At 39.8% G+C, this 21,508-nt stretch overlaps 1 protein-coding gene and 1 long non-coding RNA gene across 2 annotated transcripts in view; both read right to left on the reverse strand.

Moving 5' to 3' along the window:
* Positions 1-535: 535 nt before the first annotated feature.
* On the reverse strand, positions 536-1,601 carry LOC144085467 (uncharacterized). The gene is made up of 2 exons (XR_013304149.1): positions 1,260-1,601; positions 536-1,089 (listed from the first exon to the last, which is right to left on the reverse strand). It is a non-coding gene; the product is annotated as an uncharacterized LOC144085467 (long non-coding RNA).
* Positions 1,602-1,616: 15 nt separating this feature from the next.
* egfra (epidermal growth factor receptor a (erythroblastic leukemia viral (v-erb-b) oncogene homolog, avian)) overlaps positions 1,617-21,508 on the reverse strand; it is a 39,655-nt gene continuing 19,763 nt past the window's right edge. Inside the window, exons 2-28 of the mRNA XM_077614767.1 lie at positions 20,365-20,516; positions 20,089-20,275; positions 19,880-20,011; positions 19,742-19,810; positions 18,557-18,675; positions 16,855-16,996; positions 16,057-16,173; positions 15,497-15,623; positions 14,908-14,981; positions 14,750-14,837; positions 14,432-14,631; positions 14,194-14,326; positions 13,300-13,390; positions 12,760-12,917; positions 11,456-11,494; positions 11,185-11,329; positions 10,997-11,119; positions 9,557-9,655; positions 9,006-9,191; positions 8,742-8,897; positions 8,563-8,638; positions 7,121-7,267; positions 5,920-6,017; positions 5,676-5,840; positions 3,090-3,137; positions 2,913-3,006; positions 1,617-2,010 (exon numbers count right to left, since the gene is read on the reverse strand). Coding sequence (XP_077470893.1) covers positions 1,685-2,010; positions 2,913-3,006; positions 3,090-3,137; positions 5,676-5,840; positions 5,920-6,017; positions 7,121-7,267; positions 8,563-8,638; positions 8,742-8,897; positions 9,006-9,191; positions 9,557-9,655; positions 10,997-11,119; positions 11,185-11,329; positions 11,456-11,494; positions 12,760-12,917; positions 13,300-13,390; positions 14,194-14,326; positions 14,432-14,631; positions 14,750-14,837; positions 14,908-14,981; positions 15,497-15,623; positions 16,057-16,173; positions 16,855-16,996; positions 18,557-18,675; positions 19,742-19,810; positions 19,880-20,011; positions 20,089-20,275; positions 20,365-20,516 — 3,491 coding nt within the window. The 3' untranslated portion in view covers positions 1,617-1,684. The remainder of the gene's footprint in view (positions 2,011-2,912; positions 3,007-3,089; positions 3,138-5,675; positions 5,841-5,919; positions 6,018-7,120; positions 7,268-8,562; positions 8,639-8,741; positions 8,898-9,005; positions 9,192-9,556; positions 9,656-10,996; positions 11,120-11,184; positions 11,330-11,455; positions 11,495-12,759; positions 12,918-13,299; positions 13,391-14,193; positions 14,327-14,431; positions 14,632-14,749; positions 14,838-14,907; positions 14,982-15,496; positions 15,624-16,056; positions 16,174-16,854; positions 16,997-18,556; positions 18,676-19,741; positions 19,811-19,879; positions 20,012-20,088; positions 20,276-20,364; positions 20,517-21,508) is intronic.

Raw genomic sequence — 21,508 nt, forward strand, 5'->3', positions numbered from 1 at the left:
GAAGTATACTGTGAGGTTAAAATAAAATAAGAAAATACATTTTTTCTGTTGCAACAAAAGCGGACATAATATTTAAAAAAATATGTAAAACAAATACAAAAATAAATGCAAGTATATATGCAGAGAAATCACGGTAAAATAACCAAGAGTAGCAATGATTACATTTAAAAAATAAAAATAAAATGAAACAGTAATATTATTATTATTATATAAAATCTAAAATTTAAGTAATTGCACTGCCTGGCAATATTTGTTCCTAAAGATAAATTCTAAAAATTTGTGCTAAAATGTCCAATTTGGTTGAAATGTCTCTTTTAAAATGATTATAGAGTACTTGGTCTCTGATATCTTTAATTTATTTTTAGATCAACTTATTGCATTCTATTTAATAAGAGGACGTCACTTAATCAAGTGATGGATTTCAGCCAATCAACAAACACTGAGTAAGACCTGGATCTTATCTACACTGATAACTTGAGTGAATCATCTTTTTTTTAGATAAAAAAACTCAAATTTAAGCGAGAAAAAAAGACCATTTCCATAGGAAAAAGCCATTTATTCATACACTGATATATCATTTTAAATGATCACAATTGAGGTGAATATTTCCATAAGATGCAGCACGTATATTACAGCAGGCTATAGTCATATTAAGTATTTATATAAATATATAATGATCTCAGCATCTTGGATACACTGCAATACCTGTACAAGTACCTGCGTCACATCTACCAAAGAAGGCTGAAACAGGTTGCTACATTTAGTGCATTCCTTTATTAAGGGATTCCGGGTTCAAATTCCAGCACGTCGAGCCTGGAAAAAAAATGTTAGCTTGTATAAAATGGTTATATTTGTGCAACCAGGGGACAAAAATATGATCACACACGCTAACACCAACACAAACGGGGCCTGAACTTACCTGACATTTTCCCACCACGAAAGGAATGTATTTGAACGTTGTTTTGTCTCACTTGGTCATGTCAAATAATTGATTTTTTTTAAATGGTTTTATATAAAACCAGAAAGAAATACAAACGCCGGTTGGTAAAATGACCCTAGCGTGCTATTTCGCACATCATACCTGTCAACCTCTGCCGATAACTGCCCTTATAAATGATTATGATTCCCCTTACAAACCCCCCAAAAACCTTACAAACACCGTACGACGTAAGGTTTTTTGGGGGGTTTGTAAGGGGAATCATAATCATTTATAAGGGCAGTTATCGGCAGAGGTTGACAGGTATGGCACATTAAGAAACCTTTGGGAACTTGTGGAATGGATATGGATGTCCCCAAAATTAGCATGGTTAGCTAACATTAGCGCATGAAGGGATAAGTCTGCAGCAATCTCAGTTTGGCCCTATTTTCTTTTTTAAACATTGTTTAAGAGTGTCCCCCTCAGTGGACAATTCAACCTTCTGTAAATCCACATTCAAGGAAGAGCGCCACCTAGCGTCCATCCAGCATTTCGATCCCAAAATCCACCTGGCGAGATTTGTAGCCCGCTTCGGCAAATGACTTTTGTCTCATTTGCGTTCCCCTTTTTGCGGCCACTCGCTCGTCGTCGTCGGGCGATATTTTCACTTTGCGACACGACCCGGGTGTGCTTCAAGAAGTCACGTGTGGACGGTACTGCTGCAAAGACAACGAAAAAAAAAAGTCTCGGCTTCAATTTCGGGAAGCGTCAGTCCGGACCCAAGTACTCGGCGTTCTCGGCGTTGGGCGAGCGTCCGCTTAAGCGAGCTTTAAAGGTGGGCGTGAAGCTGTGCCTGTAGTCGGGGTTGTCCAAGCTGTTCTGCGCCTTGTACTTGTGGACGGCGTGGACGGAGACGTCGGCGTGGGACGGGAACTCGTTGAGGTACTCGGGTCCGTTGGGTCCGTTGTTGAAGCAGTTCAGGTATTCCGACTCGGCTTCGTCCGAGGAGATGGTGGGGAGGAGGCCGCGTGGGGGGCCGGGGTGCTGGTACACGGGATTTAGCATGTCCGAGGCCGGCGTCTGGTTCATGTAGTCTGTCGGGGGGGGGATAAAAAAAAAATGTTGTTGGGTTTTCGCTTTGTACTGATTTTGAGAATCTGGCGATCCAAGGTTTTTGAAAAGTAGGGGTGTCCGAGTGCCGAACCGATATCCAGGAAATGTATTAAGTCGGGGGAAAAAATGCTGTTTCCAAATGCAGAGCTGCCAATCTCCGTCACCCCCATTTCAGGAGTTTTATGTTTTTATCAGGAGAGAATGCGATTCGCGGAAATTTGATATAAAATGTAAACAAATAAAATAACGGACAATTTAAATCAAGGCAAGCGAGTGGTTATTATATTTGTCATGTATATTTTTGTCACTATTTAAATGACACAGTATTTTTCTTTGTGGTGTCTTTTTTCCCCCCAAAATAGTCATTTTTACCTGCAGATTTTTTGGGGGATAGATGATTTTATTTTAACACGTGCAACCTTTAGGCTACTTGTGGTCCTTTTATCAGCAATCAAGTGGGGAACTCAATCTTGATTCCATTGTCTGAATTTAGACGCAATCAATCAACTAGTTTTATAAGGATCAATCTGTTAATTGTTTGCCAAAATTGATCATTTTTTATGTTTTTTTTCCCCACGTCGGTACTTCTAAATATTGATCGCCGATTTTCATGTGGCGGGGCCTTGAAATGTAAATTTCCACCCAAACTTGGCTCGGATAGGCTCCGGCACCCCCCACGACCAAAGCGAGGATAAGCGGTACGGAGAAAATGAATGGATGAACGTCAACATGAAAAAGGTCATGTGAACTATTGGGGTCAAATTGAAACCTGCGGTTTAATTTTTGGCCGTGAGAGGTCACTGTTTGTCGCCATGTTTAATCAGAGACAAACGTGTCAAGTTTAGAAATGTTATTTGACGCTTCTGGAAAGATGGACGCTTACCTGGAGCCGGTTGAAAAGCGTCATCTAATAGTTTATCTGTGGGATCTGGAATATAGCGAAGAATTATGCTGCCATCTCTGCTGGGAATTCCATTCTGTGAGCACAAGCAAAAATACGGGCTTTTACAAAAAGGACATGTATGAAAAGGCTTTTTTTTGCCCACTCGCCATTTCTTACCAGTAACCCGTTTCTGCCATTGCATGTCCCGGTGCTGCTGTTCAGGCTCTGAAAGTGGAAGACAAAAGTTTAAGACATGTTTTTCATTTTAGGACATTACAGCAGGGTGTCAAACTTATTAATTATTGCGGGTCACGTTGTAAAAACAGTTTCATTTGGACGGTAAACTTTTCTGATTGTCAATACGTCATTTATCAATTTTTTTTTTTAAAACATCCCCTTTTGAGCCTCTTCATAGCCACTATTCTCTTGTATTTTAATGTTTTAAAATCAATTCACTTTTTTTTTTATCACAACAAATTTTCATCCTTTTGATTAAAAAGTATATCCAGTAACTATTTTATATATATATTTACATAGACAATAAAAAAGTGAAAATTGTATTTTTTAAATTAATTTTGGGGATGAAACAGTGGAAATAATTTTTTTTTTAGATTTTAAAAATGTTTACTTGAACTTTTTTTTATTAGAATGGGAAAAAAATCTCTTTTTGTTTTTCATTCAAGGAAATACAGTAAATATATTATATAAATTATTACATTATATTTATGTCAAAAAACAAAAGTAGGAAAGTTCAGTTTTATGTATTTATCTGGATGTTTTTTTTTTTTTAAGAAAACCCATCTTCTCCATAAATCTACAATCTTCACTTGAACGTAATCACAAAATGTGTTTACGGGAACATTCAGCTCTTGAACCGATGAATAACATTTGCGGGCCGCACAAAAAGACGTGATGGGCCCCCCATCTTGCCCTCGGGCCGCCACTTTGCCACCCGTGCCTTACGGGTTCTCGTTTTGGCCGAAACGACCGTCACGGGTAGCGTGAGAAACACCCGATTCTGTCGTGGTCGTTGCGGAGAAAGCAATTATTTTTAACAAGGAGCGCAAATTAAAACACGCCAACGTAACAAGCGTCTGGAAAACATTTTGCGAGCCACGGCGGACCGCTGTGCAGAAATCTAAGCCCCGCCCCCACCCCCAAATGACAAAAACATTGCATCTGCAAAGTCGATCCCACTTGACGTTCTCAGGTAGAGCATCCAAATTGACACGTGGCCAACGGCGAAACCGAGGAAAAAGCGTTTCACCTGGGAGAAAACGTGGGAAAGCGGATTAAAAAAAACAAAAAAACGAGTCCTACTTGTTTGTGTTGCGGCCGACTGGAGGTGGACCGCGGGTGACTATTACGGAAAAGGGGCAACCGGGCCGTAAACTATAAAACCGTAAAATATAAATCAAAGTCTCATTTTTTTTATTTTTTAGACCCTGAACAGACTGCTATGGAGATTTTCTCCAGGAACATTCAGCACTTGAACTGAAGCACTCCCGCGAGCATATTTAACAGGGGTGTGTATTTCCTCATATCTGGCCATACGATTCCATCTCGTTTAAGACCAATACTAAATCAAAGATGATTATTGCCATTTTTGTGTCACTTTGGGGTTAAAAAATGGACAAAAACCTCATTCGGTACTAAAGAAAACACGTTTTATGTTCGAACGACATAAATGCATGATTCTAAATATGAAAAAAAAAATGGTGGATATAGATCACTCGATTAGGGATTTGATATGGAGCTGGAAAACAGCGCCTTCGTGCGGCCAAGCACGATTACAGCAAGTCAGGGCATGGCGCAGCTCGGTGGAGCGAGTGGTCGGCCTCACAGCTGTGGGTTCCTGGTTCAAATCCAGGTCAGTCCACCCGTGTGGAGTTTGCATGTTCTCCCTAGGCCTGCGTGGGTTTTTTCCGGGTACTCTGGTTTCCTCCCACATTCCAAAAACATGCATGCTAGGCTAAGTTAGCACTCTAAATGGCCCCTAGCTAAGAGTGATTGGTTGTCTGTCTCCTTGTGCCCTGCGATTGGCTGGCTACCAATTCAGGGTGTCCCCCACCTCTGGCCTGAAGTCCCCTGGGATAGTCTCCAGCACCCCCGCGACCCTAGTGAGGATAAAGCGGTTCAGAAAATGAAAGAATGAATGCAAAGGTAGTAGTAGTGGTTTGGAGTTGTGTTATGCACCAAGTAGCTGGAGCTGTGCTAAAGCTAAAGCTAAAACTAAAGCATGGTGAAAACGTAAATCTCATAAAATAATGACAATAAAAGCAATTATTCAATTCAATAAAATAGTGATTAACCAATATTGATCCAAATATAAGGCGTACTGCCGGCTTTTGAGAAAAACAATGTATTTTAGTTGCGCCTTATAGTGCGGAAAATACGGTATTTCAACAAAGATTCTTTGATTTTCAAAGTTATATCATTTTTAAAAGGAGTTAGTTAGGACAGATTAGGGCTTTTACATATAAAATGTGCCTCTACTTACAAATTTTTTGTTTGTTTGAGAAAAACAATGTATTTAGTTGCGCCTTATAGTGCGGAAAATACGGTATTTCAACAAAGATACTTTGATTTTCAAAGTTTGATGATTTTTAAAAGGAGTTAGTTAGGACAGATTAGGGCTTTTACATATAAAATGCGCCTCTACTTACAAAAAAATTCAAGTTAGGAAAGCACGCTTGGACCCAACGAATTTTGTAAGTAGAAGCGTTGACCAACCGGGTTTAGACGAGGCGTTCGAGGGCTTACGGAAGAGTGAAGCAACGGCGTCTGCGACGTGCTCGGGCTGGCGAAAAAGCCGTGCTGCGGCACCAGGTACTCGTCGGCGTCCACGGCGTCCTCCATGTCCTCGCCGCTCACCAGGGTGCGGTAGAACTTGTCGGCGGGGTTCTGCAGGTGCAGGCTCTCGTCCCCCTGGGGGAAGATTTCAGTAGCGGGTTTACGGTCGCGTTAAATAGCGGCGGGATTAGCCGTGAGTAAAAGCAATCCATACCTGGATGACTAAATAGCGGGGAGGATCCCGCGCCATTTTGGTGAACTCGGCTATCAGTTCGCGGAAACGCGGTCGACTGTCGGCGTCGATCATCCAGCCTGCGCATACCAAAAGTGTGATAGGGAAACAGGCCGCCATTTTGGTAACCATTGTAAATTCAGGGGGAAAGTCATAGTAGGCCAGCTGGGATATTTTATTTTATCTTATTTATTGTCAGCAGATTTGAAGAATGTTTTTGTGCGGATACACAGTGTCTTTTTAAACTAATGCCAAATGGTTTCAGTTACTATGAACAAAAATGTGTTTAGTCCATCAAGCGTTGTTTTGATTGTTTAAAAGTTCCCATTTTTTGCTGTCAACCTGTTTTTTTAAAATAATAATTCCTGTTTGGTATTTTTAAATGAATATACAATAATATCTTTCTTTTTTTAATAAACATGATTTTTGAAAAATATTTAATGTTTACCTACTCTACAAAATGTTTATAATATTTTTTTAATATACATATTTTTTATCTATTCATATTTTTTTCAAAATATAACATTTTTAAAACAGAAAAGCTATTTTTTCTGACGATTTAAAAAAGAAATATTTAATGTTTACCTACTCTACGAATTATTTATAATCATTTTCTAATATAAATATTTTTTTATTTATTAATATTTTTTCAAAATATAATGTTTTTAAAACAGAAAAGCAATTTTTTTTCTGACGATTTAAAAAAGAAATATTTAACGTTTACCTACTCTACGATATATATATATAATATATTTTTAATATAAATATTTATTTATTTATTATTTTTTTTCAAAATATAAAAGTTTCAAAAACAGAAAAGCTATTTTTTCCTGACTTTTTAGTCAATTTTATTTTAAAAATCGAAAATTTAGAAAAAATAACTACAGTTAAAATTGTTTACACGTACTCCTTTAATTTTCCATCATCAATAAATAGATGATTAAGTATTTTTCAATTATAAAATGAAAAGATAAAAAAATACTTCATGTACTATCCTTTTTTTGATTAAATATTGTAAATAAATATAAGCACAAATCAAATATTTACTATTAAGAGACTGAAAAATGATCAATTGAAAAGCTTCAGTTCATTAGCCGATTAATTTGGATTTGATCAGACTGAAGAAAACCAAAACTCGGACTCTGGGGGGAAAAAATACAAGTCGGACATTTTTAATACGTACATTTGACCATGATCATGTAGACGTCGATGGTGCAGATGGGAGGCTGTGGCAGGCGCTCGCCTTTCTCCAGCACCCCCGCGATCTCGCTGGCCGGGATGCCATCGTAAGGCTTGGTCCCGAACGTCATCAGCTCCCACACGGTCACGCCTGCGGGCACAGGCGGATAAAAAAGTCAGTCGGCTTCCTGCGTGCCTCGCGGCCGTGGAAAAAAACCAAAAAAACAATGTTCAAAAATGGTCTGTGGTGTCCAAGTGTTGACAAATGGGAGGTGGGAGTTTAGCGGGTTGTATCCGGGGGAAAGGCTGATGGATTGGACAGAAAGGTATGGACGGGGGCGCGAAGCGGAACATTTGAAAGCGTACCAGAAGGGGAAAAAAACTGTGTTGTGTTATGTTTCCATGAGTCTGCAGTTTTGTACACGAGTGTTTTTGTGGGTTGGACGCCATTTTGTCCAACAAGGGTGAAATTTTGTAGATCAAAATGGGCCAGAGCTTGCTTTTAAAATGTAAATCTTCAGTTTGTTAGGGGAAAAATATGATGTGATAAGTTTGTTTTGTTTGTAAGTTAATTTTAGTTTGGTGAAAGGTTTAAATAGTTCTTTAAAAATTGTGAAATGAAATGGCAGGTACGTTTTTTTGTGGAATTATAGTGCCAAAAATACTATAAGGATGTGGCAAAATGGTGATTTTTAACCCGTAGCAAAAAAAATGAACAAACAAAAAACACTCAAACAAGCAAAAACACAGAGAACAGATAAAATTCATTTGAGGGGAAAAAAACATCATAAAAGACAATTACTTTTTATTTTTAAATCTGCCTTTTCTTTCACAATGCCCAGTTTGGAAATAACGTTTTGTGCGTTTTTTGTTTGTTTTACAAGTTAAAAATGCCCAATTTGGAAATAACATTTTGTACATTTTTTGTTTGTTTTACAAGTTAAAAATGCCCAATTTGGAAATAACATTTTGTACATTTTTTGTTTGTTTTACAAGTTAAAAATGCCCAATTTGGAAATAACGTTTTATACATTTTGTTTGTTTTACAGGTTAAAAATGCCCAATTTAGAAATAACTTTTTGTAAATTTTTTGTTTGTTTTATAAGTTAAAAATGCCCAATTTGGAAATAACATTTTGTACATTTTTTGTTTTTTTTACAAGTTAAAAATGCTCAATTTGGAAATAACATTTTGTACGTTTTTTGTTTGTTTTACAAGTTAAAAATGCCCAACATTTAAAATGTTCATTTTACAAGTTTATTTCTTTTAGTCTCCTCCCCATGTGTCAAAATATGCGCAAAATGCTCTCCCATTTTATTCTTCTAGCGTTTTTAAATGCTAACAACATCCAAAGATGGTAATCAAAGCATCAGCCAGTGTCCTCGTATGCAAAACCCGTGTTTACCTTTAGAATCAAATTGATCCGAGCTGCCGTTTGTGACTCACCATAACTCCACACGTCACTCTGGTGTGTGTACGTCCGGTTCAGGATGGACTCGAGAGCCATCCACTTGATGGGCACCTAAAAAAAAGTGGCACAAAACGGCGCCGTTTAAGACCAAAGCTTCAAATAAATTCCACCATTCCTTTGGACGAGATGCTAGCGTTATGCTACCGCCACTGACCTTTCCTCCATCCGCGTGGTATTCTTTCTCATCGGCGTTGAGCAACTTGGCCAGGCCAAAGTCCGTGATCTTGACGTGTTGGGGGGTCTTGACCAGGACGTTCCTGGCCGCCAAGTCTCGGTGGACCAAGTGGCGCTCCTCTAGGTAGTTCATACCCTGATTGAGTAGAAGCACGTGTTCAAAACAGTAGCATTCTTAGACTTTTATCATGTTTGATGTCGTTAATTGGCCTAAAAATATACAAAATAAATGGATAATTGATACCTTTGCGATCTGCACGCACCAGTTGAGCAGATACTGCGAGCCGATGTTGTCTTTGTTCTCCTTGACGTAATCCAGCAGGCAGCCGAAGGGCATCAGCTGAGTGACCAGCTGCACGGTGGACGTCAGGCAGATGCCCAGGAGGCGGCAAACGTGCGGGTGTTCCACGCTGGCCATCACGTATGCCTCCTGGAATGGGTGGGAAATTTAGGTGGGGGATGGGGGCGTTAATGGCAAATCCGCTTTTGGGAAAATGGAAGTCTTGGTTGCACCTTATAGTGCGAGAAATACGGTTCAAGTTTTCAATTCCACGATCGTTAAGAAGCCGTAAACGCATTCCTTCATTTGAAATGATATCCTTTGGGAAGGTTTGAAATGAGAACAACTGGTGTCGTTTGAACAGGTTGCATTCATTTTCCAGAAATCCTTCAATCACACCAAAAGCCCACGCAGCATTTTTCATGGATTTCCTCCAGTGAGAAAGCTTTCTCCTTTTGCAAGGAAAACAAGTGCTTCATGGTGATTTTTTTTTTCTAAAATGAGAGTTGACTTACATCTAAAATGTCTTTGTTGGCTTTGGGCGATGTGGCCTCTCTCAAAACCTTGATGGCCACCGGGATCTTCACGTCTTCTCCCTCTGGCACCCAAAGACCCTGCGTGGGTAAACAGTGCAAGCCAGGTTTTACGTTACCCTTTGCGTCTGGATTTGTACTTCATTACAAAAGCAAAAAAAAACGTATTAACGCATAAGATCGACGGCTGTGTGCTGCCAACCCTCCCACTCAAACCGGATTGGACGTCTCTCGTTGTCAATGTCAGTTAATACGTTTTTTTTACCCAATCCCGTTTTCCGATCGCATGATCGGATCTGGGACATCTCTTCTTATTAAATCCTAATAAAAACATTTCAATTTAATACTAGCGAGTCAATTGTTTACAATAAGCTTTTATCTGTATTCCTACCACCATTTTTTTTAAAGAAACGATTAAACTTACGACTAATTCTTATCTCCTTATCGGTACTAAGAAAAAAGTAATAATAAAAAATAAAAATAAAAATGTTAATCAACCAGAAACCAAATACCGTATTTTCAGGAATATAAGGCGCACTTAAAAGTCTGAAATTTTCTCCAAAATAGACAGGGCGCCTTATAATCCAGTGCACTTTATATATGGACCAATACTAAAATTGTTATCACGATAAAATCAAATAAATCAGTGGATAGGGTACACCATCCTCTACAGCTCTCACAACTACGGCAAGCAGCCCCCGACTCGGATATTTTCCCTGTAGAAAAAGTACTGCGCAGTGACTGCTGGGATATTTAGTTCTTTTGTCAATACACCCAGTATTCCGGCTGGATTTACAAAAGAATTCCTGCCGCTAGCTACTAGCTAGCTACTATTTGCAAATGGATTGTGGCCGCCTGGACGAACGTCTAAAACTCAGCGTTTTCGATAACTCATTTAGACAATTGTTCAATTCGGACACAGAAAATGAGGACTTTGATGGATTTGTGGGTGATGATGACGTGAGTACATTGTAAAATGGCTAAATAAAGTACAACCCAACTCAGTTTTGCTTCCGTTGCCTTTTTAAAGACGTCTTTTTAGCGTGTGTCCGTATGTTTAAGCTGGTCTATGTTTTGCCATGCCTGGCTGCGTCTTTAAAAACGGTGCATCCTTTGTGTGTGTCAAATACAGAAATAGCACTCGTTACTGACACTTTCCCTTTAAATGTGATGCGCCATATAGTCGTGAAAATACGGTAACAAAAGCATGACATCATTAATTCCAACTGAAATAATCCTGAGCCCCCAAGTGTATGTTTAATTGCAAACAGGAAATCAATGCAGAACCGTGTGTGTGACGGCGCGAGTTAAAAATGTGTCATTTAATTGAAAAATTGACAACAGATGTGACATACAGTCAAAGCAAGATTTCTAGCCAAGCCTGCCATTTGAAGAAAAAAAAGAAAAAAGGTCTGTTATTACCTTGTAGACTGTACCAAAAGCTCCCGACCCGAGAACTTTCATTTTCCTGAATTCGGGTTCCTTCAGGATACGCAGTAAAGCTTGATTGGGCGCTTCGCCGCTTGGAGTGAGCGGTTCCACCAACTGCAAGAGCACAACAACTCTCTCCAGATTGTACTGCAGCCGTAGATACGCCATTTTGTTTTTACCTCTTTCTCCTGAAGGAGTCGCCGCATGGTCCTCTTCCTCTTGATGTGGCGTCGGCGAAACAACACGACGACGGAGAGGCCGGCCAAAAGGACCGCAAGGAGGCCCCCCACCACGCCCGCCGCGATCATGGACAGACCCGAAGACCTGAAGCGGACCAGGAAAAATGGAATGTAAAAAAAACACCGTTTTAAAAGTGGTTCAAAACATTCTAAACAGAAGATGTGCTTTATTTATGAATATTGATTTAATTTAGACTATATATCGACTCACGTTTTCCCCTGGCAGCCTTGACGACCCGGCCCCATGCACCTGGAAGCAAAGATCAGTCACATGGAAATATGAACATCAACTGATCCCTACCTACCCTGTCCAGCTTCTACAAATCCCGGTGCCTTAGTTGGGCAGAGAGCATCATAAAAGACAATATGCATCCCGGCTTCCACCACTTGAACCTGCTGCCCTCTGGAAGGCGCTACAGAGCCATAACAGCCAAGACAAACAGACTCAAGGACAGTTTCTTCCCAAAAGCGGTCACCATACTGAACTCGAGTCTAATCAAGACTTATTACTACTGCTTATTTATTATGTTGACCACTTATTTATTGATAATTTCTTTATCATGACTATATATTTGTTATCTGTGTGTTTGTTTGTTGTTGAGTCCATAGACTCTAAACAATTTGGCGCTAAATGTCTCCAAAACCATGGAACACATCCTGGACTTCAGACAGAACAATCTGCTGATCTAATTATTTATTCATTTATTATTGATTAGTCAGTTTGTTATTGTTATTTGTGCACTATGTAGTGCACATGTGTCAAAGTGGCAGCCCGGGGGCCAAATCTGGCCCGCCGCATCATTTTGTGTGGCCCGGGAAAGTCAATCATGAGTGCCGACTTTCTATTTTAGGATCAAATTAAAATGAAGAGTATAGATGTATATTCAATTTCCTGATTTTTCCCCTTTTAAATCAATAATTTTAATTTTTTAATCCATTTTTTATGACTTTTTAGTTCAAAAATCCTTTTGTAAAACCTAAAAATATATTTAAAAAGCTCAAATAAACATTGTTTTAGATCTATTAAAAAAACTGAATATTCAGAGTTTTTAATCCAGTTCTTTTAATCATTTATTTTAAAAAATCTAAATATTACATATATTATATTTATTTTTTGGGGACGGCATCATTAGATTATAATTTATACCATTAAAATTGCATTACTATTCCTATGATGCATTTTATGACAGCACAAAATACAGTAAACACTAGAGACGTGTTTGTCGTCGGAATCAAATGATGATAGGGGGAAAAAAGTCGTAGGTTCCTTCATTAAATTCTAAATTTAATTTGATCACTTGGAACCATATTTGGTAACTTGAAATTAAGCCTCTCTCGCCTTTTGAAGGGCCGAATTTTAGAAGCATGTAAAATTGACATGGGGCAATCAACAAAGTAAGGTGGTAATTAAAGTGAATATATCCTTATACTTAAATATGTGGAAAGTAAAGGATGTCATTATTTGAGGTAATGATCATGATTAAAAAAATAAAATAAAAAGGTTTATGCTGTTACCCTTGGGTGCAGTTGAGGTGACACAGCTGGCATACGTTGGCATCGTCGGCGTATTTCCACACGAGCGTGTCGTCCTCGCCGGGGACGCCTTGAGGACAGCGAGCCACGCAGAAGAGTCCGTCCTTGAAGTTGGCGCACTTGGTGCAGTTGGCGGAACCCTGCACGCATGACCAAGACATGTAATCTTAGACACATGTAAAAAAAAAAAAAAGGTCCAGCAACCAAGGATGTATTTCTGAAAAAAAAATTTTTTAATTCGATTTAGATAAAAGTTCAAGGTCAGCAAGGAATGTTATTCCACCTAGAACTAGATATATTTTAGTTTTTTTGGTGAACTCCTGATCATTGTACTCAGTAAAGAGTTATGTCTTTTTTTTAGTTTAAAGATGATCTAGGAAACATGTGTCAAAGTGGCGGCCCGGGGGCCAAATCTGGCCCATCGCGTCATTTTGTGCGGCCCGGGAAAGTAAATCATGAGTGCCGACTTTCTGTTTTAGGATCAAATTCAAATGAAGCCCGGAGTCAAACTTGATCACGTACCGGTGCCCTGCAAGTGGCCGTCCCGTTCATAGGATGACACTCCGGGTGGCAAGCGACGCAGTTCTTCATCACGACAGCCTCCCGCGGACTCCTGCACGGCAAAAGAAGGTTGCGTATTAGCAAGGGTGGATGTCGGACGCCAGAACGCCGTTTTCTGCCCGGCGTTAGAAGACCCGGCAACTGGTTAAAGATTGCCCGACCGAGGGAGGAACCCGTACGGGTACTCGGACGATTCGCCGAAAGACGTTTCGCCGACGGACGTTTGGCAGACGGACAGTTCGCCGAACGGACGTTTCGCCGAAACGGGATTCGCGCGCTCGCCCCGCCCCCGGATCGTGTGTGTACATGTTTTTCAACCTCTGAAAATGCCATAAACACACTTTTACTTCTAGTTTAATTTTAAATAATTTCCCATTATTTTAGGAAATATATATTCAAAATGATTTGCTGAGAACCTTAATTCAAAGATTAATCTCAACGTTTTCTATGCTGGTGTAAATTTTCTGGAGTAGGATTTCTGGATTTACAATTTCATTACAGTAGTACTTAATGTTACTACTACTTTATTTTCTCTATTTCTTCTGTCACGTACTGTTCTGCGTGTTCTCCAAATGGCTACTACTTTAAATGCATGGATAAAATAAAAATATAAAAAATTGGCAGCACATTGTAGTACGTTACTTGTATTTAGAAATATGTCCAGCGGGGGGCAGTACATGCCCTTGTTATTCCTAAATGAATGTTATCTGTAGCGGGCCGTATATGGCCCGCGGGCCGAGGTTGAAAAACATGTACACACACGATCCAGGGGCGTTTCCGCAAAACGTCCGTCCGGCGAACTGTCCGTCGGCCAAACGTCTTTCGGCGAATCGTCCGGTCACGACCCGTACGCACCCCTCCAAGATGTTGCAGGAGTCCACGCAGCTGCCGTCGCGAGCGTGGTCCCGGCAGGCGAAGCACATGTTGGGTCCGGGTCCCCAGCATCCGTCCGCCGTGCACTTCCGATCGCAGATTTCGTTTCTCTCAGCTGGAAATAAAAAAACAAGGCGGAGTCGATGTTAACTCATTGTTTTCCCCAAACTTTGTCAAATATGAAATACAAAATTAAACAACATCATGGGTGTTTTTTTACCGCATTTGGCCGGGTCTGTGTTCTCGTTGATGGTTGTGGTCTGGCTTGTGGACTTGAAGATGGCCTTCCAGTGGCTGTTGTTGGTGTAGCAGAGGTTCTGGTTCTTGATAATGACCACATCACCGTCACTGATCTCTCGGAGTGAGCGCAGACCCAAGTAGCTAATGTCCAGTTGGGTCACGACCAAGCTACGGCTCCCCCTGATGGATTCAAACAGTAACTTTTAAGACACTTGGAGCTTTGTTGTCGCGTAGTACAAAACATCAGGCCTTATTTCCGATCGTGTGATCAGATCGGGGAAATGGCTAGTCTTTGTACCTCTTGGTTCGTCCTCGAATGATTTCCAAGTTTTCAAAGGGACTGAGAGCGTTCATGCTCTTAGGCCAGGTTTGAATCCACAAGTATCCTGCAACGAAATCAAATCGGTCTTGTCAAGCATCGACACTGCGAGCGGTCCTTACGTAAGAATAATGTACCGGTTATTTCTTTAACTGTCTTGAACACATCCAGCTGCGAAGGGTCCATCTTTGGCGTTTTGGTGTACGTGTCCCTATGAACAGGAGTCAGGTTGAGGCTTTGTGAATGACGAGTAAGTTAACTTTTTGGACCAAAAATGAACTGGTCCAGGTCACATTACAGTAATCCCTCAATTATCGCGGTTAATGTAGACCAAACATGGCCGCGATAAACGAAAAACCTCAAAATAGGGTCACCCCTATTTATATATATATATATATATATATATATATATATATATATATATATATATATATATATAAATATATATATATATAAATATATATATATATATATATATATATTGGTTTTTTTTTACTTCAGTGCTGAGTCCTAGTAGCAAGCGGAGGACAGGGGAGTGGCTTCCACTTGCAAGTTTCAGCGTGGATTTTCACATTTTGATGGACTTACAAAAAAAATCCCCCCAGAAAAAAATCTGCAATGTAGTGAAGCCGCGATATTCGAGGGATTACTGTAGATATATTTAGCTGGCATTAATGTGGCCAGAGTGAGTTTGACACCCCCGCTGTAGTGCCCAGTCTTACTTACCCGTGAATGGATGTGCTGATGATAGCGATGTTGCCGTTGATTTTGGTGCAGTTTTTAAACGAGTTAATGTTGGTGGCGTTGATGGAAAGCGTGCGGGTCAGGTTGCCCGTGCCCAGTCCGTTACACACTGTTGACAGATGAGACAGTGGCAAAACCTTAATAACACAATGTCATATCTGTCCAAATGACAGCGAAAGAACAAAATGGCGTTTTCATATTCTACACTCGGCTATCTTACAAATGATATGTTACGCATTGCAATTAAAAAACAACTCTGATTGCGTTATTTATTTAAGAATAAAAATGACATCTGAATGGGTGATTTATTATACATGGTCACTACATGACTCATTAAATGGCTTCCATTTGAGGCATATATTGACAATACACAATTTCTTTTAATGTGAAACTCTATTGGCAGTGATTATTACTGGAAACGGTGCATTTTAAAAGAGTTTAAAAGGCTATATGTGAAGAGCAGTGGAATTCAGAGCACATACTTGGCGATATGGACGAGTTCAGAGAATGTCGCCCCCTATCTGGCAGAGTGAAAAGCTCACCTTTGGGGCACAGTCCGTCGCATTTGGCACACTTCCTAACGCCACCCTCCTCCACTTCGTAAGTGTTGTCGCTGCACGTCCGAACGCAAGCGCCGTGGTCCGTCACCACGTAGTTATCTGAGAACATTGAAACAAACACACCCCTTTTTTGGCTTGTTCACATTCCAGAAACATGACTTTTAAGTGAGTGATGGGAAATATTCCGCAAAAAAGGGGGCATTCGTACTACACTACTAAAAGGTTTTTTTTGGGCGGAATGGTGTCTGGAAACCTTTGAACAATGGTTTAAGAACACTTGTTTGCACTGAAATCTCAAGAAAAAAAATGGGGTCTTTCCAAGTTTGATCAAGTTCAAAGTTAAATACAACTGAATGGTATTGAGCAAATGTAGTCCTTTTCTTTTTAAAAAGTCACTTAAAACCTTGAACACATTTAATAAAGTGATTCTTTCAACTTTCTCCCCTTATTAATGATTGCAATTACATCCCAGAATGAAGTTACACTTGGAATTTGGTTTTGTCCTTATTTTTGCTGCTTTTGGCATCCTCCAATCAGAATGTCTTAATTTCTTTGTCAGTTTCTCAGCAGTGTTGAGCATTTACTGGCTCATGTGACTCCAACTTGGAAGTTAACGCCAGATAGAACAGATGGGACATTAACACGTAGGGGTTCGCAATCATTTTCTTTCTTTGTCTGTAAGGTTTATCATTAAACTCGGAATCGGCGAATGTCTAACGGTCGTTTTAGGAAAGGTGAAAATGATAAAGGTGAAAATAACCCAAAGGGAAGGAGCCTTACGTGGGCAGCTCTTCACACAGGTGGCTCCAAAATTGTACTTCCCGTGCGGGTTAGGTACCAGTTGGTGCTGGTTGGGATCGTAGCGCATGAGGCCCGGGCAGGAATCTTTGCACACCCCGTCGTCCTGGAAGTCCCGACAGGCCTGCAGCACAAACATAACAGAGACTTCATGAAAACATGACATTCCTCCATGGTGGAGTGTTTAGTGGCCTCGACATTCTCAAGCGAGTACTTCCTCAGCATGAGACTTTTCAAAAGATATACAGTCGTACGTACCTCTACTTATGAATTTTTTTTCGTAACTTCAAAATTTTGTAAGTAGAGGTGTACTTTATATGTAAATTCTGTTATTCGTTCCATGGTCCTCACACAACTACTAACTAAACCGTTTAAAATTACCGTATTTTCACGACTATAAGGCGCACTGCATTATAAGGCGCACCCACACTGGATTATAAGGCGGCCTGTCTATTTTGGAGAAAATTTAAGACTTTTAAGTGCGCCTTATAGTCGTGAAAATACGGTAGTCAAAGTGTCCCAATTTTGTAGGGAAGATCTGAGGAAACACACAAAAATGAGAGAAAATTATAAGGACATTATTTATTAATGTCTTAAAATAAATAAAGCATATGAAAATGTGGCATACGCTGCTGAAATATCTCCCTCCGCAGCCGTTATAGGTGTAATACTCGTGTATGTCCGCCAGATGGCGGGGCCGAAAGCCATCCACTTAGTTGTAGAGAAAATTATAAAGAAATGATTTATTAATGTCTTAAAATAAATAAAACATGAAAATGTGCCCTGCGCGGTTATAGATGTGATACCCGTGTTTGCCCGCCAGATGGCGGCAAGAGTTCCGGTTCTACCATGGCCAAAAGATGTACACTTTGTAGTACATTTTAGACTTTTACGTGTGCCCTATGTGTGTGTGTGTGTGTGAAATTATGCGCCACGTTGCATTTGTAGTTTTTAATTGCTCAATAAGGGGAATTCAAAATAAAATAACGGATAAGGAAATGCATTTAATTTTTGGGTGATTTTGTGACTTGGATCTTTTTCGTATCTCGAGTCAAAGTGGCGTAAAAATCTTCCAAAAACACATTCATACGAAGAAGTCTTAGTTAAATAATAAACGATCGGGAATGTTTACACAGTTTAGATGTTGTTAATATCTTGTAGTCCCTACTCCCAAAAAAATCAAGGGGCTTTGTCTGAGTAAATAAGTAGTAAATTACAAAAGCTCACAAAAGACAAATGGTCAACCAGTCATTTCGCAAACACCGACCTCAAACAGGAACATTTCATAGAGAGAGAAACCACCAGTGTACTTTGTAACCGGGAGGTCGAACAAGAAAACAAAAAGCATTTGAAGGAAGTTAACACGAGAACTGTCGAGAGGGAAGAGCAAAAGTCATATATTTCACTAACAGTCTTGCAAACCAATTCTCACCAAATCCTAAAGCATCTCAGGGACAAAAAGTAAAAGCCTATTGCCTGAGCAAGTCAGTCCCCAGACTCAAACCCTTTAGAGCACATTTTAGTTGCTCAAACTAGAATTGAATCCAGAAGACAATCTGTCTATATTAAAAAAGCTGTTTTGACCCACATTCGTAGCTCACGTTACGTCTTCTGTGACGCATTTGATTCAAGGAAAAATGCTACTGCTAATGACTTAAAACGACTAGCGGTGTCATCTCCTCACCAAGCAGTCAGTGGGGCGGGGTCCCGTGCATCCCGCGGCGCAGTGCTCGTTGCAGCAATCGCTGGGGGAGGGTCCTTTGCACCTCTTGGAGCATTGCTGGGCGCAGTTCAGTTTGGTTACTGCCGAGTGAAGAAAATGTTATGAAAAGGTTTAAACCTTGAGGAAGTACCCCTATATGTGTACTACATGTGCATGCAAAACGATACATGATAAAGTAATCCCTCGAATATCGCGGCTTCAACTTTTGCGGATTCACTACATTGCAGATATTTTCATAAAAATGTGAAAATGCTGCTGGCTGGCTTCATGGAAAAGCCAGCCTTAATCAACAAGTTCGACCGTCCGCGTGGTTTAAAAAAACAAGAACAAAGCCTATGTTTTGACACATTCGTTTATAACAGACTATGGTATTTTTTTTAATTATCGTTTTGTTACTTGACATGTTTTGTCAGGCGAGTAGAGTAATCCTTTGAATATCGCGGAAAATGGACCCATGGCCACAAGACAAAGGACTTGGACTAAAACTCCCATTTACAATTTTTTTTTTAATTTATTTATATCAAGCGGAGAGGAAGTATTTGCACTGAGTACAATATTTAGATTAGATAACTTTATTCATCCCGTATTTGGGAAATTTCACTTTCACTGTAGCAAGCGAATACAGACAGCAGTAAAATACATTTTAGACATAAATAAATAGGTAATAAACACGTTAATTAATAAATAAGTCAATAAAAATAATAAAAATAAATAAAACAATTAAAAAATAAAATAAGATAAATAAATAAAACAATTTAAAAAATAAAATAAATAAAACAATTAAAAAAATAAAATAAATAAAACAATTTAAAAAATAAATAAATAACTGACCAACTAACTAAATAAATAGATATTGCTATTTAAACTATTTACATTTTTAAATATATACATTATATTTAGATATCAATACATTAACAGTATTTTGACATGTGTATAGCTGTAATATTTAATAAATATACTTTTTGATAATTGTAATCGTGTACTTGTATTGCTGTATAGGCACAAAAACATTATAATGGGGGTGATCCTACTTTGCGGTTTTTCGTTTATCCCGGCAATGTCTGGTCTACAATAACCGTAATATTTGAGGGATTACTGCATTAGGTCTATTTGAAAATAATCAAGCAATGATAGAAACAAACTTACGGGTCTGACAGTTTTCGGGTCCGGGTGCCCAGCAGGAACCGTTGAGGCAGCTTTTGTCGCACTTTTGACCTGAAAAAAACCCTTCTAGGTTTTACATCGTCATCAATATCGACTGAAATACCTCAGCGCATCACTCACAAAGCTGGTTGTTGCTAGCCGTCGGCAGTTTCATTTTGGGTTTAGCGTCCTCGTTAACGATGTCGTACCAGTGGACGGTCTCCACGTTGCACAGCTGGTTGTTGCCAAATTTCACTCCTCCTTTGAGAATTTCTTGAAAGGACAAATTCCGCCGTGATGTCGCCATCATAACGCGGAACGTGACGAGCGTCCGATTATCGATCACCGACCTGTCAGGCCGGTCAAGAGGATCTGATTGGTGCGTCGACCAGTGGCCTTGTCGTAATTTGCCAGCACGGTGAGTGCAAATTCTCCCTCGTAGAGCGTATGACCTCGAATGATGCGCAAGTTGTCCAAGGGGATGCTGGAGGCGGAGTTGAGGGCGATCAGTACGTAGCCGCCCACTTCTTCTATGGTCTGAAGGAAACAAATTGCGGTTGAAATATTCCGTGGAGATTGTCTGTCTTTTTCAGAAACGAATGATAGGAATATTCTGTGAATGTTACCCTGAGGAAGGACAGGTCGCATTGCTCCTCCATGTAGGTGACCTCCAGGTTCTCCAGTACCACGGTGCAGTTGCTGTAGGTCTTGACCATGTTCAAGTAGTGGTCCTCTTTGGAGCCCAACAAGTTTAAGCGGTTGGTGATGCCTTGGCACACTAGCGGGGAAAACACAAACCAAGATACAGTCATGCCTCTACTTATGAATGCCAAAGTTTCAGGTTACAATTTTTTAATATGCAAATGAGTGATACGAAAAAGACCCAAGTCACGAAATTCCCCAAAAAGTAAATGCATTTCCTGATCTGTTATTTTATTTTGAATTCCCTTTATTAAGCGATTAAAAACTGTACAAATGCAACGTTATTTTCACGCACACACACATAGGGCACACATAAAAGTCTACAATGTACTACAAAGTGGACGGCTTTTGGCCCTGGTATTTTTGGCTGCCATCTGGCGGACAAACGCGGATATTACACCTATAATGGCCGCAGAGGGAGATATTTTAGCGGTGCAGGGCACATTTGCTCATATGCTTTAGTTATTTTAAGACATCAATAAATAATTTCCTTACAATTTTCTCTCATTTTTGTGTGTTTCCTCACATCTTTCATACAAAATTGGGACACTTTGACCAATTTAAAAGGGTTTAGTTGGTAATTGTGTGAGGACCGTGGAACAAATGAGAGAATTTACATATAAAGTGCACCTCTACTTACGAAATTTTCAAGTTACGAAAAAAGTCCAATTAATTTTGTAAGTAGAGATACGACTGTAGTTCATTGCGAGGCGGCTGTTGTCAAGTGATTAAGTCACGTGCCAAGTAAAATTGCCAAAATTTGGGGGGGAAAAAGAACAAATTCATTCACTTTCCAAACCGCTTCTCCTCACAAGGCTCGCGGGGGGTGCTGGAGCCTATCCCAGCTAATTATGGGCACCAGGCGGGCGACACCTTGAATCAAAGGCCAGCCAATCGTAGAATAAATGCATAAAAGTGAATATAAAAATGATTAAAAATAAGCAAATCCCTCCGCGAGCAACATGTTGCCATACTTTCAACTCCTGTTCTGTCATGTTTTAACTGTAGGATGTTTTTTTTTAAAAAGGTGACAGTTATGGCGGTGTAATGATAAGAGGCTTCCAGGTG

This window comes from Stigmatopora argus, chromosome 12 (assembly GCF_051989625.1).
Source record: "Stigmatopora argus isolate UIUO_Sarg chromosome 12, RoL_Sarg_1.0, whole genome shotgun sequence".
In the NCBI taxonomy this organism is placed as follows: domain Eukaryota; kingdom Metazoa; phylum Chordata; class Actinopteri; order Syngnathiformes; family Syngnathidae; genus Stigmatopora; species Stigmatopora argus.